Source organism: Vigna angularis, chromosome 9 (assembly GCF_016808095.1).
Source record: "Vigna angularis cultivar LongXiaoDou No.4 chromosome 9, ASM1680809v1, whole genome shotgun sequence".
NCBI classification, from domain to species: domain Eukaryota; kingdom Viridiplantae; phylum Streptophyta; class Magnoliopsida; order Fabales; family Fabaceae; genus Vigna; species Vigna angularis.
In genome coordinates, this window is record NC_068978.1 from 4928607 (window position 1) to 4947654 (window position 19048).

A 19048-nucleotide genomic window follows, 5' to 3' on the forward strand; every position below is an offset into this window, starting at 1 on the left:
CTTTGAATATTTGACCATTAAAAAAAAACAAAAAACTTGCTAATAATTAATTAATTAGTTTGTGAGAACTTTAACGACATGACCAAAAGCCATATAAATTAGACCTTTTCGCATAAAGTGTGTTGGAGTTGTGGTATCTGTAACATTTTCGTCATTTATTGAAAAGTTGTTCCAAAGTTGTGAACATAAATCAAATGATCGACCTCAGACGTGTAGTCCTATAGAGGTAAAGAATAAAGGTATTATTATATGATTCTAAGGGTTGTTTTAATCTAGCGTACTTCATCATTATAACCCAAGTTTCAAATCGTAATCAAGTATCACCGAAAGTTGTAGGAGTGTCACAACGCTAAATGGGAAAAACAAGGAAAGGATCCTGTAAAATATGGTTATGTTTATGTTGTAAATTAACTTCAAGCTTAGTATAATCGATTGGCCATGGAAATTTTAAGCCAAAAAACTTGAGTGAGAAAAATAAAATTTATATAGTGAATTTGTAGAAATCGATAGTTTTTTTTTAAATTAAAACCTTAATATAATAGATTCATTGATTTTAATTATTTTTATTTTTAATTATTTTTATTTTTATCCAGTAGAGATTTAAATTCCTACTGTTGGAAGTCCTAGATCGACTAGAGATAAGGTCAATTAATAGTTTATAAGTGGGTGCAAACCTCACCTTACAAGCCGGTTTTGTGGAGTTGAGTTAGGCTTAAAGTCCACTTCTAATATGGTATCTGAACCATGGTTAGAGCCTGTCTTAACAATATTTGTTGTTTGTTAGACATATTGTTCCACCTGTTATCGGGCCGCTATCGGACCACCCACTAAAAATATCTGCAAATCTCACTCTAGAAGCTGATTTTGTGGAGTTGAATTAGGTTTAAAATCCACTTCTAACCCCTACTTAGATTTTTAACAAAGTTTTTTTAAAGATAAATACTTTTTATATTAATACACTTCCCGTACCAAGTTCATGGATTTCATCTTATATGTTATATATGATTTTTTATTCACATTCTCGTTAGTCATCAAAATAAACTTTCAACTCTAATACTACTATGTATCTTTAAAATGAAATTAACTAAGAATAAATAATAATAATATAAAACTTGAGTCAAAATCACATAAGAATCAACTTTACTTTACTTTAAAATCTTAAGATAATATGATGTAAATTTTTTCATATTTATCAAATTAAAACTTAAATTCACTAGAATGAAATTTAAACTCAGTTAAATTTCAAACAAAGCAATCATCTGTGCTTGGAATTCCATGGAAGTGATGGTATTACAATGGCCAAGTATACAGTAATGCCTATTTGGTGAGACAATGCCAAGTCGAGTTTGGTCGCCAAAGAGTCTGATTTTGACTCCCCAAAATCAATGTTGTTAACCTTTCTTTATCAATCGTAATCCCTTATCCTACCCACCATATCCTTTACCACACGATACTTTTTCCTGTACATTATAAAAATATTTTAAATCACACACTTTACTTCATTTTTTTATTTCAAGTAGATAAAATTATCACAAATAGTAATGTTTTATTTTCTATATAATTAGTTAACGTAATTGGATATATTAATTAATCCCACGAGTTAGCCTCTCTTCTTCCATCGTGAAAATGATCCCTATAATAGAAACTCATGTAACAAAAAAAAATCTCAGACTTGCAATAATAATATTATAAGGAGTCTCTTCTTGGATAGAGTTAGATATGTGATCGACTTAATTTATTTTTAAAGATAAAATCAACCCTTGATAAAATTAATCATTTTACTTAAGAAGTGTTAAAGTTCCATTTTAATATTAAATCCGTTACACCAATCACTTATAGTTTTTGGTCCGTCGGTGAAAAATGGGTCCCCTTTTGTAAAGCAAAGGTGAAATGAAGAAATAACAATTCCATGAATGAAAATGAATCCCTATTGATTACATTTTTTACATATTCATAAACTTTTAGAGCACCACCCACTCTTCTTTTCATGGCAGCTGGTCAAAAGTGGGTCCCCTTTCTATAAAGCAAACGTAAGCTTGATATGAACCACAAAAGGAATGCACCCATTTGACCACAATCACCATTTCTGATCATAAAAAGTATGAAGTACAAGACCAAATATATTTAGGCTTAACTTCTAATGAGGTAAAATTTTCCAACTTTTAAAATACTAAATTGTGTTGAGGAATAAATTTAATATCATGCAAAACTAATATTGTTTTTTATGTGTATGTGAAAAATATATAGCGTAATAAATGAAAAAAAATAGAAATATTAAAAGAGTAAGGGTAAGTGAATCTTTTTGTTTGTAGATATATTTTTATATAAGTTTTAGTAGTGTACTGTATGGATCTTGTTGGTAGATATACTTTTATATAAGTTTTAGTAGATCAATCTGTCTATGCCCACCGGTCAATTAAACATATAAGAAATCAATTTCAGGAAAAATCACAATTACATATATCGAACGGAGGACTAAACTTTGTGGTTATTCGATCAAAATATCTCATTTGTTGATTAACAAAGTAAAAATATGATTAGATGATATTTGAGCTGTAATTGGGCCAACTCTAATCAAAAGTCCACTTCGAAACCTATAAATACATAGGTAAGGTAGAGAGATAGATGATTGCATTTATTAAACATTTAAAGCTTAGTTGTAATAATCGATCCGTAATTGAAAACTAACTTAAGCATCGAAGTGTCTTTAACAGGTATCTACTGTTTGGATTTGGACTCTACATAAGGATAATCGACAAGCTAGAAGAAAAAGAGAAGTGAAGCTGAGAGAAGAAATAAACTCAATTTGTGAAAATGTAGTTCTCAACCCTACATACTGCAACAGATAATTTCATTGTTGGTTATTAATAAGGTAAAAAATAGGAGAATGAACAAAATGCAGAAAATAACTGAACACATAAGAAGTATAAGAGAAACATATTTATCCATAGTTGGTGGAGTTTGAAATGAATTGTAAAAAAGGTGTGATGAACCAATATAAATGCACAGAAGGATGTTATTAAAGAATTACAACGAACACGGTAAAATGCTTTTAGACTCAATTAAATATAGATGAACTCACATATGCAAAAGGATCTCAAAGACATAACAAAAATAGCTAATTTCTATATAAGTAAATAAGAATGTGGCTTTACATAAATAAGAGCATGTTCCCACATCCGGTTTGTTCATTAAGTATTACATTTGAGATCTTGAAATTTGGAGTTTTGTAACAATTTTTTATTCTTAGTAGATGTTTTAGAAATTTAAGAAAGTAGATATATATATATATATATTTAATTCTTCGTTAATTTCGATTTTTAAACTATTGAAACTATTCAACATACTGAAAGTGATTTGAAAGAGAAAGGAACTTTGGAATCACTTTCTTATTCCTATAATTAAAGACTAAGAGAGTTCATCTTTAGAATCTTATTTTAGTTTCATATATATGGTGTGAATTTTCCAATTAATAAGTACTGTATGTTTTAGAATTTAAACTTCTGTTACAATTGACAATTAAAATTAAGGTGAAAAAGCAGTATTTTAACAGTAGTATCTTTGTCTGAATTATTGTTTTTACAATACTGGTTAACATATATTTATAAATTGTTCTTGTAAGCTGGATAGTAGTATAGTATATATATATATATATATATATATATATATATATATATATATAATCATTAATGTATGGATGAAGATGTTACTGTTGCCGGTGAAGATTATTATGGGGTTCTGTAAATCTTCAAGACCTATATTTTGAAATTTTAGCTAAGAAATTGGTTGAGTTTTAAAAATATGCAAAGAAATCAAGTTTCTCTTTTGAAAAACATTAATACACCTGAAAGTTAGGTATTCATCAATCTCATAAATCTTCCACTTATAATATATTGATTATATCAATGCTTAAAAAACCCAAGTAAAACAAAACCCGTGGTACGTATTTTTTTTTTTCAATATTGCATATTTAATTTTGTTATCATTTCTCAATTCTTTTATTTGGTTTCTAACAAATCAATAATTTTAAAAATAAACAATACTTCACAATCAAAGGTTACCCACTCTATTATTTTTGCATTTAGACACATTATGAAGTTAATCAATACACATGATCCCTAATCGTTGACCTTGTGATGCATTTTTGATGATAATCGAAGATCACAAGGTATAGAACAAAAGGATCATAGTATATCTAAGTTATTAGTTCCTTCCTAATAATACAAGCAAAGTAGGACCACCCTCCTAATAATAATAGCCACCAAGCAATGCACACCCGATTCTGGATCCCATAGAAGAAAAGGATTTCATGTCCTTTTGTGTCGGTTTCTTCATTCACCCATCTTTCCAACCATGAACAAGAAACCCTCAAGAAACATCCTCATTCCAAAACCAAACCCTTTTAATTAACGTTAGCCACAACAAAACACCACCTTAACCGCAACAAACACAATCCAAAACCCCTTGTTCTTCCTTCTTTTTCTCTATATCCGATCCAACTGGACCCGTGTTATGGGAAACTGCGTGTTCAAAGGCTTTCACCATAACATGTCCGAAGACATGATGGTGAAGGTGGTAACCTCAAACGGAGGCATCATGGAACTCTTCTCTCCCATTACTGTGGAGTGCATAACCAACGAGTTTCCCGGCCACGGCATCTTCCGGAGCCGCCGCGACATCTTCTCCGAACCGCTACCGAAATCGGAAGAGCTCCACGGCGGCCAAGTCTACTACCTCCTCCCTCTCAACCCTTCTTCTTCCCGAAAGAGCATGACACGACAATTATCCGATGTGGCTTTAACTCCTTACCGAATGTCCACGTGTGACAAAAGCAACAATAACAACAACAATGTCTACACGGAACCAGAAGTGGTCCCCAGATACAATAGTAGTGGGGTGTGGAAGGTGAAGTTGGTGATCAGCCCTGAGAAGCTGTCAGAGATCCTGTCGCAAGAGTCGCGGACCGAGGCGTTGATAGAGAGCGTGAGGACGGTGGCGAAGTGCGGCAACGGTGTTCCGTCGTCGGTGGCGAACTCCGATCAGTGGAGTTTGGCTAGCAGTTGGAAAGGCTCTATGTCGGAGAAGATGGGTGTAGAACAATAACAAGCTAAGGTTAATTATTTGATTATTTTTCCTTTTTGACTTTTTTGGTTAGCGTTTAACAAGTATGATTATTATCTTTTTGTTTGTTTGTTGGTGGACGTGTTAAATATTTCATTTCAGGTGTTGTACGTGTGTGTATATATATGCATGTGAACTGAGATTTGTTTATTTATTTTGTTAGATCGTATTAAAATAACAGCAGATTAGATAGGTTAGAGAATTATATTTCACATCTTTTTGTGTTAATATAAATATTCTAATATATATATATATATATATATATATATATATATATATATATTAATATTATAAATGAATTATTCAAGACATATCTGTTTTAAATTTCACAACAACATTGGAATACTAATTAAATTTTTATTCGCATTGGTTAATAAATTGATTTTAAATTAACTTAATATTATAAAGTTGATTTATAGAATGAAATTTATATCTATTTATATATTATGAATTAATTTCATTATTAATTGATCATTCAACGTGAAACTTTAAATATTAGAATATGAAAGTGGTATAATTATGAATAACACTAATCAGATAAGGAGACAAACGCTACTTGGTCCTCCAGATGATTTTAGCATCTTTTGATTAATATTTACCATGATATTTTGTTTTCTTATATTTAAATTTGCATAATGAGGTTTCACGAGTGTTTTTGTGTGATATGATATGATATGATTAGGTAGATGAATAGAAGATTAAAGATTCCTCTCACTTTATGTAATTGGACTTACGAGGAGTCGAGAAATGGTTGAATTGTCAAAATAAGAATCGAAAAAGGTGTCATTGTTCCTTCAAAAAGTGAATCAAAACTTTTCAAAATCGTTTAATGTTCAATTTTTAGAAAAAACATTTCAGAATAAATTTAAAAGTACAATTAATCACATTTCAAGGTGTTATTGAATTAACAATATGGAATAATTAAAATTTTATTCTAGATTATAAACTTTGGAATTCTCATTTTGTAGTATAATTTTTTTTAAAATGCCTTCTTCAAAGTAGATAACCAAAAACGTCTTAATACCTGATAACAGTTTTCACAGTAAGGCTTTAAAAAAATGAAAAAGGTTTTTTTAACAACTTTCTTTTAATAATTTCTTAACAACAATTTATGTGATAGCTTGTGATGAGTCTATTTTAAATATACTGACCAATAAAATAGTGACACATAATCTATTATTAAAAAGTTATTAAAAAAATTTGTTAAGATATCATTGGTCCTAAAAAAAATTAAGGTAATTTTGAACATTCATATGCAATGAAGAGGTGCACACAGAAAGTTTGGAGGTGCATAAAGGAAGCCGAAATTTGAACACATAAAGTCCATATCTATTTTAGGTTGTTTGGAGAGGCAAGAGCATGAAACTATTGAAATTAAAATATAGTTCTTAAAGTTATAAGTCGTCACTCAAATGAATTATGTTGCTAAATTGAATCTTTCTGAAATTTAATGAAGATCTGTTTAAATAATTTGAATCTAAAACAAATTATATTTTTCAAAATTACGAGGACAACAAATTTTAAAGTAACTAAACCCGAATTTTGAAATCTTTCAGAAGTACCGAAAACATTCTATCCAAAAAGTTTTTTTTTTTATTTCTTTTTTACGACAAAGAAGATTGCAATATAACAATAAAAGATTATAGTAGAATAAACAAAATTGATGGCAGCGAACTACGCATACCAATACGGTAACTAGGTTCGTAGGTTGTGTATAAATTGGAGCATACGATACGATACTAAGTGCATTTTTTTATGGTATAAATCTGTAACTAAAAATCAAACACACTTTGAGAATTCTGATGACTTTTTTTCTGATAACTTTGCCGACCATTTCATAAAAAAGAAGAAGATATCCTTAGAGACAATTTGGTTGATGCTAATTAAGGACAACCACTTATCCATGAAAAATCCTACGAAAACCAACAAATTCGGCTGATAACTTCAAACTAATTTATCTTTGCATAGGTGCTAACATTTCGAATGGTATTATTGGTAAATGTTACAAAATTTATATAAAAAGTGTGAATTTGATTTTTTTTTTTACATTTTTATATTTATAATTTTTTTAGACTTTTTATTTGTGTCCTTTATATATATATATATATATATATATATATATATATATATATATATATATATATTGCGATGGAGTTGAGTATTATTAATTCATATATATATTGTTGTCTCAATTTTTATGGAAACATTATTTGTAGAGCATCTTCGATTTAATATCAGTTTTTCAATTATAAGTAGAGTTTTCTTTCGGGTTAAAGTTAATTGAGGTAATTTTTTGTAGGATTATTTTTTTCCTAATGTAAGACAATATCATTTTTTCACATTATCACGGTAAAAGTTTTATTATTGAACAATATTATTGTTTTAGTCAATATTAAACTCTACTTTTTTTTATTCGATATTCATTGTTATTTTGAGGTAATGGCAGTTTAGATCATATTTTTTAAACAATGAATATAAAAAATCAACATTTTATCAACATACAGGACAAATATATTTCTCAATCAATATTAAATATATTATTCTCACACAATATTGGTGGTGTGGTTGTATTTATTTAGTTAATATAATCAAAATTTTGATTGAGGTTCATAAGAACATTTTGCCTTTGATATAAATCAAGATTTTTCAACAGACTTCAACATCTTGTTGTTGATCACGTTGTTATGAAAAATTTGATTAAAATGATGACAGTTTGAACAATATTGTGATTGTTATAAACTTACAACAGTGTTATATATTATTATTAAACAAATAAATTATATAAAAAATAATTAAAATTTTGAATTAAATTATTACAACGGTTTGATTCTTAATTGTTGTGATATCATGTAGTCCTAAATTCAAAGAGTTTGGTTATGACAAGTGTTACTATCGAGGATGGACAACCGACCTGGAAGATTTAGACACAACCGATCGGGTGTTTCACCCTCGGGAAGATTTAGACGCACCCGATCGGGTGTTCCATACCTGGTATGTCCGATCGGAGCTCGTAAGCACAACGTAGCCGATCGGGCAGTTGTGTAAAATTACGGGCTGGAGACAGCAGTTGAATGCTCATAAATGTGTGGTTAATGAGGTAACGGTCCTTGTCGAGTATTTAAAATGTGCATTGAAAACCATTAAGAGGTAAATTAATGGGGAATATTCTCTGAAATTGTATAAAAAATAGTCAAAGGAGAAGGTAAACTCTCTGTTCTTTTGATAATTATAGACTTGCGAGAGCCCATTCTGACTTGATCGTCGAAGTGTTTGCTGCAGGTCAACACATTCATACTGATACCGAGCGCAGAGGGGGCGAGAGGAGGAAGACCGATCGGAGGAGGAGGAGTGTTTCCGGACGGAGGTAGCAGGAGTTTTCCCCGGTCCCATTCAGCAGAAACATTTTGGCGCCCACCGTGGGGCCGAGGGTAGTTGAAGACAACCTATTACGACCGGAAGGATGAAGTAGGACCCGACAACGTTTTTACAGGAGATGAGAAGGAGAATGGAGGTATTGCAGGCAGAGATTGAAATGTTGAGAGCCGAGCGTGATGCGGCAGGAGGGGCGCAAGCTAATCGCCAATCCTCCGCGCGCGCTCATACACCGCCAATTGTAGAGATGCCGGAAACTGAGCCGGACTCAGAGGAGGACACAGATCCCAATCCTGATAGCTATTATCAGGGGGGAGAGCAAAGTGAGGCCGGCTCGCATCGAACTGCAAACCGTCCGGCCCCGGCCGGTCGAGCCCGAGCATTGCATCCGTTCACAACAGTGATCATGGAGGAGCAGATTCCGGACAGAGCATTCCCGGCCTTGGAGAAGTATGATGGCTCGGGGGATCCGGAGGAGCATTTGAGGTCTTTTGTTGATGCGATGACCATTTACTCCCCCAGGGAAAATGTGTGGTGCAGAGTTTTTTTCTTGTCAATAAAAGGAGAAGCTTTGGCCTGGTTCCACTCGTTAAGACCCCGAACCATCAATAGTTTTGCCACCTTGAGGGATATGTTTGAACGACAGTTTTCGGCGGGTAGAGCGCGGAATCTGACGTATCTGGAATTGACTAACATAAAGCAGGAGAAGGGAGAAAGTCTTAGGGATTTCATGGACAGGTTCAATAGAACCGCTCGGCAAGTAAGGGGGGTAGACAAGAAGTTTACCATCAGTACTTTAGCTACTACGCTGAGACCTTCCCCGTTTGCTGATAACTTGTTCGTGTAACCCCCATTAAACCTGGACGAGTTGCAAGAGAGGGCCGCTCGATTCATTCGAATAGAAGAAATGAGGGCGATTTAGAGACGACAACAAGATCAAGGTATGAGTTTGGGGCAGGAGAAAAAAGAAGGCAAGAAACCGTTCGTTCCGGGCGAACAACCAAAGGGCCAGAAGTTTAGAGATGGCCCGAGGGGGGGTAGGTACGACCGGTACACCCCATTGAATGTGCCAAGGGCAAGGGTGCTGGAGGAAGCCCTTAGTGCAGATTTATTAAAGGTGAGACCTTCTCGGTCATCACCTAAAGCAGATGGAACTAAGCATTGCACCTTTCATCTGAACATAGGACATAACACCGAGGACTGCACGGTGTTGAAGGATAAGGTGGAAGAATTGATCCGGGCGGGTCATCTGAAGAGGTTTGTCAAGGAGGAACGAAAGACGAGAAGTCCGCCCAGAAGGGCTAGGGTGGAAAGAAGTGACAGAAGAGAGGACAGGCGTCCCGACCGCAGGAGGAGTAGAAGCCGCAGTCATGACCGATCACTGCGAGGAACGATAAACACCATCTCGGGTGGATTTGCGGGAGGGTCGTCGGCGTCCGCAAGGAAGAGAAACCTGAGGGAGCTTAAAAGCGTCCATAGGGTAGATGTGAGAAAGCGTTCTATGCCGCCCATCACGTTTACAGATGAAGATTTCCATGCTCCCGATCCAGATGAGGATGACCCGATGGTGATAACGGCAGTTATTGCCCGGTATAGTTTGGGAAAGGTGTTGGTGGACCATGGCAGCTCAGTCAACATTCTGTATTGGAAGACATTCCAACAGATGGATATATCTGAGGATTTGATCGCCCCTTACAACGAAAGATAGTAGGATTCTCGGGGGAGAGAGTAGACACCAGGGGCTATGTGGATCTCAGAACATGCCTAGGAACCGAACGGAGTAAGGAGGTGAAAACCAGGTTCTTGCTGGTGGATGCGAGCACCTCTTACAATGTGCTGTTGGGACGACCATGTCTGAATGCGTTCGGGGCAATTGTTTCCACACCCCACCTCACGCTTAAGTTTCCATTAGATAATGGAAATATCTGTACCGTTCGGTCTGATCAGAGGATCGCACAGGAATGTTATATGGCGGGGTTGAAGGTGCAGCCATCATCATCAGATCCACCCGCCCGACAAAGGAGGAGGCGATCGGAAGTAGCTATGGCAGACTTGGATCCGAGGACGAATACGGACGATCGGATAGAGCCGATGGGAGAGACCAAGCCCTTTGGCCTTGGGCAGAGGGAGGAGCAAGTTACCACCATCGGGAGTGAGTTGGGTGAGGATCAGGCCAGAATAATTGGCACTTTATTAAAGAAGAACCAAGACTTATTTGCTTGGACTGCAGCTGATATGCCAGGAATCCACCCAAGGGTTATGTCGCACAAGCTGGCACTGTTTAAGGAAGCCCGAACGGTGGCCCAAAAGAAGAGAAGATTGGGGGAAGAAAAGCGATCGGCAGTGGCAGTTGAGGTGAAGAAGTTGTTGGAAGCAGATTTCATTCGTGAAATCAAGTACACAACCTGGCTGGCAAACGTTGTGATGGTGAAGAAGATGAGCGGGCAGTGGAGAATGTGTACGGACTTCACGGATCTGAATAAAGCCTGCCCGAAGGACTCTTACCCACTACCTAGTATTGATGCGTTAGTGGATGGGGCGTCAGGCTTCCATGTGCTGAGTTTCCTGGATGCATATTCAGGATATAATCAGATTCCTATGTTTCCCCCAGATAGCAACAAGACAACATTCATCACCGAGCGGGCTAATTACTGTTATGAATTTATGCCGTTCGGGTTGAAGAATGCAGGAGCCACGTACCAACGGTTGATGGATAGGGTCTTTGCAGACCAGATCGGCAGATGCATGAAGGTATATGTGGACGACATGGTGGTGAGAAGCCGTTCGGTGGAAGACCATGTGAGAGACTTGGAGGAAGTGTTCCACCAGGTTCGCAAGTATAACATGCGCCTTAATCCGACCAAGTGTACTTTCGGGGTGCCGACGGGAAAATTTCTGGGATTCCTGCTAACAACTAGAGGCATCGAGGTGAACCCCGATAAATGCCGAACGATATTGGAAATGAGGAGCCCGCAAAAGCTGAAGGAGGTTCAGAGGCTGGTGGGTAGGCTGACTTCACTATCTCGCTTTATTCCTAGGTTAGCCGAACGGATAAAGCCGATAGTCAGAATTATGAAGAAGAGTACAGGAGTGGATTGGGACGACCAGTGTGAGCAAGCTTTTGATGAAGTTAAGCGAATACTGGTCAGCCCACCGGTCATGGGGCGACCCGAGGCAGGACATGCGTTGCAACTATTCCTAGCGGTCTCGGAGGACACGGTCTGCTCGGCGTTGGTACAGGAGCAACCCGAGTTCAAACTCGTGTACTTCGTTAGTCGAACGTTGCAACCGGCGGAGACCAGATACAAGCGAGTTGAGAAGATCGCTTTGGCATTAGTGATGGCAGCACGGCGTTTAAGGCCATACTTCTAGAGTAATCAGGTGGTAGTCCGAACGGACCACCCGATCGCGAAGATCCTGCGCAAACCAGATTTGGCCGGGAGGATAGTAGGATGGTCTGTGGAGTTGTCTGAATTTGGACTCCAGTTTGAACCAAAAGGGTCTATTCGAGGGCAACATTTGGCCGACTTTGCGGTCGAGTTACCTAGGGAAGAAGAAGGGCATCCTAAATGGATCCTTTACGTGGATGGATCCTCTGAAAAGTCTGGTGGTGGAGCGGGGATTGTGTTGGAAGGACCGAACGACTTTATTGTCGAACAGGCAATTGTCTTTCGGTTCAAGATAAGTAATAACCAGGCCGAGTATGAAGCAGTACTGGCGGGGCTCGAGCTGGCAAAGGACTTGGGGGCTGTTGCAGTCAAATGCCGAACGGATTCCCAATTGGTGGTAGGACAGCTAACGGAGACCTTCCAGACCAAGGATGATCAGCTGCTTCGATATTTCCACAAGATCAAAGAGTTGGTAAAGCAGTTCCGGACGGTGGAATTCAAACATGTGCCAAGGGAACAGAACGCGAGGGCGGATATCCAATCCAAACTCGCCAATAACAAAGGGAAGGATCACTTGTCATCAGTTATAAGGCAGGTCATGATAAACCCGTCGGTGGAGTGTTTGGCCGTTCACGAGGTCTCCGATCAGCCTGAATAGAGGAAAGATATAAGAGAAGTCATTCAAAGGCAGGAGAATGGCTTGCACGTTCGAGTGGCTGAGGCTAAAAAAGCCGCTCGGTATTTGTTGATAGGAGAAGATCTGTACAAAAGAGGTTTCTCCTCGCCCTTGTTGAAGTGTGTATCGATGGAGGAAGCTGAGTATGTGATGAGGGAGCTGCACGAGGGGGCGTGCGGAATGCATACAGGGCAGCGAGCGTTGCGTGCCAAAGTTATAAGGGCGGGCTACTTTTGGCCAACGGTAGAGAGAGATTGTAAAGAGTTTGTGTAGAAATGCTTGAAGTGTCAGGAGCATGGCAGGAATCTTAATCTTCCACCAGCCGAGTTGCATAGTCTGATATCACCATGGCCGTTCGCGCAGTGGGGAGTAGATATTGTCGGACCCTTTCCTGTGGGCCGAGCGTAGAAGAAGTTCCTACTGGTGGCAGTTGACTATTTTACTAAGTGGGTGGAGGCAGAACCGCTCGCAACAATCACGGCAGCGAGGGTTCAAAAGTTTATGTGGACGCTCATTTGCAGATTTGGAATTCCCAAAGTTATAGTTACAGACAATGGCCGACAGTTCATTGACAAGGGCTTAGGAGAATTTTACAAGAAGTTGGGAATTAAGCATGTCACAAGCTCGGTAAAGCATCCCAAACGAACGGCCAAGTGGAAGCAGTCAACAAATTGATCGTCTCTGAGTTGAAGAAAAGGCTGGGAGAAGCCAAAGGGCCTTTGGGTAGATGAGCTTCAGGAGGTCTTGTGGGGATATCGTTGCACTCCGCACGGTACAACGGGGGAAACCCCATTCAACTTAACGTACGGAATGGACGCAATGTTACCAGTGGAAGTAGGCGAGCCTACTATTCGAAGAGAGGTCGAAAATCTCCAAGCTAATAATGAGGAACTTCGTGTGGAGCTCGAAACTTTGGACGAGCGGAGAGAAGTAGCGATGATCCGAGCGGAGGCTAAAAAGAGACTGTTGGCGAGACGCTACAACACCAAGGTCAAGCCGCGACAATTTGCTGAAGGAGACCTTGTGTGGAGAAAAACAGCAGAAGCCCGACGGGACCGATCGGCGGGAAAATTAGCTGCAAATTGGGAAGGCCCATTCAGGGTGGTAGAGAATTTGCAAAAGGGAGCATACCGCCTGGAACACCTAACGGGAAAGGCTATACCCAATACATGGAATGCGTCTCATTTAAAGTTTTATTTCAGCTAAGAGCTTTGTACTCCTTATTTCATATCAATAATACATTGCTTATCACGAAATTTGCGTCATGTTTTAACAGCCGAGCAGGTGAGGCAGATTTCTTTTGTGAACTCTCACCTTAGTCTTAGGGCACGCTTCTAGAGAGCTCCTAAGACCTAAACCGAGCGGGTGAGGCAGATTTCTTTTGTGAACTCTTACCTTGGTCTTAGGGCACGCTTCTAGAGAGCTCCTAAGACCTAAATCGAGCGGGTGAGGCAGATTTCTTTTGTGAACTCTCACCTTGGTCTTAGGGCACGCTTCTAGAGAGCTCCTAAGACCTAAACCGAGCAGGTGAGGCAGATTTCTTTTGTGAACTCTCACCTTGGTCTTAGGGCACGCTTCTAGAGAGCTCCTAAGACCTAAACCGAGCGGGTGAGGTAGATTTCTTTTGTGAACTCTCACCTTGGTCTTAGGGCACGCTTCTAGAGAGCTCCTAAGACCTAAACCGAGCAGGTGAGGTAGATTTCTTTTGTGAACTCTCACCTTGGTCTTAGGGCACGCTTCTAGAGAGCTCCTAAGACCTAAACCGAGCGGGTGAGGCATATTTCTTTTGTGAACTCTCACCTTGGTCTTAGGGCACGCTTCTAGAGAGCTCCTAAGACCTAAACCGAACGGGTGAGGCAGATTTCTTTTGTGAACTCTCACCTTGGTCTTAGGGCACGCTTCTAGAGAGCTCCTAAGACCTAAACCGAGCGGCATTATTACGAGGCAAACCAAGCGTGAAATGAAAAGCTATGCGCGGGAAGACAAGTAAAACATGAAAATGCAAGTAAAAAGGGAGAAGGCAGAATGGCAAAAAGAACTTGAAATTTTTCATTAAATTTCCAAAAGTTGTTACAAGGTAAATTGCAAAATCAGTAAAATCCTAAGTCTATGAGTTTATGGTTGGCCTTCAGCTTCGCTAGTCTCCCCAACTGCTTCGACGACAGCTTCGACATTCTGGCCAACCGGAGGAGAAGATGGGGGAACATGGATGGGAACCAGTTTGTCGTCCACCACCATCATGCTCACGTCCAGACGAGGGTCGTCGGTAGGCACTTGGAAAAGCAAGTGGCACTGGGCGAGAGCCTTGTCAAAAACGAGCACATGCTCGTTCACTACTTCATCACCCAACAGCTTGACTTCTGCCTCCAACTTGGTTACCCAATCGAGAAGAGAATCCCGTTCGGTCGTCAATGTTGTGTTGGAAGCAGTGGCCTTCTGCAGGTCCAGTTGTGCATCATCCAGGGACCGTTGCATACGACGCTGAGCAGCACGACCCTCGGCCAACAGTGTGCTGGCTTTCTTCTTGTCCTCTTCCGCCATCCGTTCGGTCTCGGCTAGCCGAAGAGTAAGGTCCTGGTTGGCCTTAATAGTAGATTCGAGCTTTGCTTGGAGCACTTGCAGCTCGGCGGAAGCAGAGGCTTTTTTGTGGGCGGCGTAGGTTTGACATAAGGCCGCCCGTGCCGTCAGCTCCAGAGACATGTTGGAGGCCTCTTCCTCGACCATCCCACTGACCAGGTCCTTGTCCTCGGCAAAGTGGTCGAAGTGGAGATGCTTGGCCACCCAGGAGTTGGGACTCAGAAGACTGGGGAGAGGAGGCCCGTCGGGCAAACTCCTCTTGGCATGCTTGGACTCGGTAGAGGTCTCCCGAGCGGCCTTTCGTTTCCCCTTCTTCTTCGGGGGGGACTTGGAAGGAGGCGCTGGATCGGCCATAGTCTCGACCGGAGGCGGAGGAATGGAAACCTGTGGCACTAGACAGGGAGTGACAGGTTTAGCAACAGCAGAGGGGGCTTGGGATGAACTCCCGCCCGGTTTTCTCACATCGCCCCCCCTCTAAGCGAACAGGCGGGCGAAGGTGCTGTTCTTGGAAGGATCCATCTTCGATAGGTAATCTGCAAAGTGGAAGAAAATTCAGATAAGTTACAAACGGCTGCTCGATGAAAGACGATCAAGGATAGCTTACTGAACACGTTAGATGAAAGATTTGTGTTGCCCAAAAACCCGATCAGAGCACGGCAAGAGGACTTGGGGGGTAGCTGACAAAGCTGGTTTATTAAGTCCAGGTCCTCGGGAGCCATCTGGGGTTTAGGCCATGAAAGGACTTTTCGTGGATCTCGGGTCCAGTAGAAAGGAAACTTGGCCTCTCCGGTCGGGAAGCAAAAGCTCTGGTGGCCGATTTCCGTCGGCACGACTTTAAAGAAGTGGTTTTTAAAGTCTTTATAGGAACTGTTGTAGAGGGTTAACAGATGTTTGTTCTCGACCGTCCGGAAGGAAACCCAAGGCTTGGATGGATGAGGCTGTACGTGGAAGAAGTAAAGGAAGGCGACAGGGGTCGGGTAGAGAGCTAAACCCGAGCAGATGGCGGAGAACGCTTGCATGAAGGCCCAACCGTTCAGGTGCAACTGAGTAGGAGCCAAGTTAAGTGTTCTTAGTACACCCATCTGAAAATCAGAGAAGGGCAGAAGAACCTTTAAATCCTTGAACATTGTCGCATAGACGTAGAAGAAATCAGAGGGGTAGTTGCCCCGACCGTGGCAGACGCGCTCGGTCCTCTGACAGATGGCTAGTTTGAAATGCCTGGCGTCGTCGGCACTCTTGACCAGGCAGACGTGGGGGATTAGGTTGCGGAAAGCCTGGCGGTCGTAGAAAGAGGAAGGAAGTTGCCTAACTTCGTGAGGCACCCATTCGTAGCCGGGAACCGGTGGCCAAGCTCGGGGCTTTCCGTCCCAAGTGCTGGTTGAATCCACGTGGATGGCAACTTCGTCAGGAGCGTCGCTGTCAACCAGGAGATTGGAGGAGTTCCCGGAAGGGGAGGCCCTAGCACCGGGACCAGAGAATACAGCCAAGGAGGAAGAGGATGGACTGGCATTGTCATTGTCAGCATACCCCCTACCCTCATCGCCGGAAAAATCAGAAGACATGATTACCTGAGTGGAGAACCGAAGGAGCAGAGGAATATTCAGAGGAAGGAGAGGCTTCAGAGGAAGGAGAGGCTGGCGACGGCGAGGAGATTAAAGTGAAAAATTAGGGTAAAAGAATGGGTATTTATACCGAGATTAAAACTGGCTCAACGGGTATATCCGAAGCGCCAAACGTCAGAAGATCTGACGGCCCAAGTGACTTGATGTTTTGACTACGAAAAGATCTGACGGATCAGGCAATCTGACATTTCAGTTTTTCACATTTCCCGCCTAAAAAGTTACAGGCGGGACTTTACAACTTTCACTAAAGCAAGTGTTAGCGTGTCAGACTTGGCGCAACAAAGAAAGATACTGGCCGAACGGAGATCACTTCAAAACCCTATGCAAAAGTATTTTTGCTAGGACTTGGGGGACTTGTGTTACTACCGAGGATGGACAACCGACCGGGAAGATTTAGACACAACCGATCGGGTGTTTCACCCTCGGGAAGATTTAGACGCACCCGATCAGGTGTTCCATACCTGGTATGTCCGATCGGAGCTCGTAAGCACAACGTAGCCGATCGGGAAGTTGTGTAAAATTGCGGGCTGGAGACAGCAGTTGAATGCTCATAAATGTGTGGTTAATGAGGTAACGGTCCTTGTCGAGTATTTAAAATGTGCATTGAAAGCCATTAAGAGGTAAATTAATGGGGAATATTCTCTGAAATTGTATAAATAGTAGTCAAAGGAGAAGGTAAACTCTCTATTCTTTTGATAATTATAGACTTGCGAGAGCCCATTCTGACTTGATCGTCGGAGTGTTTGCTGCAGGTCAACCCATTCATACTGATACCGAGCGCAGAGGGGGCGAGAGGAGGAAGACCGATCGAAGGAAGACCGATCGAAGGAGGAGGAGTGTTTCCGGACGGAGGTAGCAAGAGTTTTCCCCGGTCCCATTCAGCAGAAACAACAAGTCTATCACAACTATTTATGTCATAACTTTCATCGAAATAGTCTATATCATTATGTTATAATCGTCGTGGAAGTTGGTTTGTTTTTTTGAATAACTTATTTGCAAGTTTTATCAAAAATCTGTTAAAAGTTTCAAAAAATATAGTCAATTCAAATAGATATAATATAGCATAATGAATCTTAAAGATAACTATTTAATCTTTAAACAAAGTTTTTAAACATTGACAACTACTAAACTAAATCTAACCATCAACTTTTAAATTATTATCTAAAAAAAAATACTTTGTCCATGTTTTCTTAACATAGAATAATGCCTCTGAATCCATTAACATTTCGTCATTAAAATTTTGCAAAAGTAAATTGAAGTTAAAATTAATACACAAAAAAATGAATTAAGATATATGTTTAAATGATATATCATATTACTTCATCCCAATCGCTTTCATAACTAGCTTCCACAATGATTGTCATCCGTTGCATGACGTAGTAGTCACGCCCAAAACTACTAGTTTGTTTAGATAAATTATATGATAATACATAGTAAATAAATGATAATATTATAAATACCTTGAGAAATTGCCATATGACATATTGAGTTGTGACACTTGATCTATCACTCACTAAATATAATAATATTTAATGTGAAAAAAATGACATTGTATGTTCAAGGTCAATGGGATTTTGTAGGTTTTTCTAAAAATAAACTTACATATCTACTATATTTTTCAAGTGACCATGGGGCTTTTCTACAAGAAGAAAAACCATGCAATGGTATAACTAGCAATAGTCAATGATGACTGCATTAAAAAATAGTTAAAACATATTTAAAAAGCTAAAATGTAACTTACTCAATAAGGATAAACTTACTTAGCTATATATGGAGCAATGTAAATTCGTAGTATGACTTTGTTGATGTACATTTCTCCTGGTCATTATCTTTGACCTTATAACATGACAAACCATACTTGGGACAACTTTTTAACTTTGTAAACTCCTTTCTATATAAAATACAATCACTAAAGCATGAATGAATCTTTTGATATTCCATACTAATCGGACAAAGTATTTTCTTTGCATCATAATTTTGATTAGGTAATGTATTACTTGTAGAAAACATTTCCTTCAACAACTAAAACAATTTTGTGAAACTTTTATTACTCCATCCATTTAATGTCTTCAAATTCATCAACCTTAACACTGTTGATAGTCGTGTGAAGTTAGTTGAATCAAGATATTACAAAGTATTTGCATCGATAGACATATTTTCATACACAGCTTCAACAAAAGACTGTACTCAAACATCACCGATCATGTCCTGAAATCTATCGTCCATTGTCTAATCAACAGATTCATGTGTTTCAATTAATCTTAATTATGTATAATTTATAAATAACAAAC

General features: G+C 39.4%; 1 protein-coding gene across 1 annotated transcript; it reads left to right on the forward strand.

The window, feature by feature from the left end:
- Positions 1–4257: 4257 nt before the first annotated feature.
- Positions 4258–5271, forward strand: LOC108347255 (uncharacterized). Its single transcript, XM_017586419.2, has one exon. The coding sequence runs from the start codon at positions 4513–4515 to the stop codon at positions 5101–5103; it is 591 nt and encodes a 196-aa protein (XP_017441908.2). The 5' UTR covers positions 4258–4512; the 3' UTR covers positions 5104–5271.
- Positions 5272–19048: the final 13777 nt, after the last annotated feature.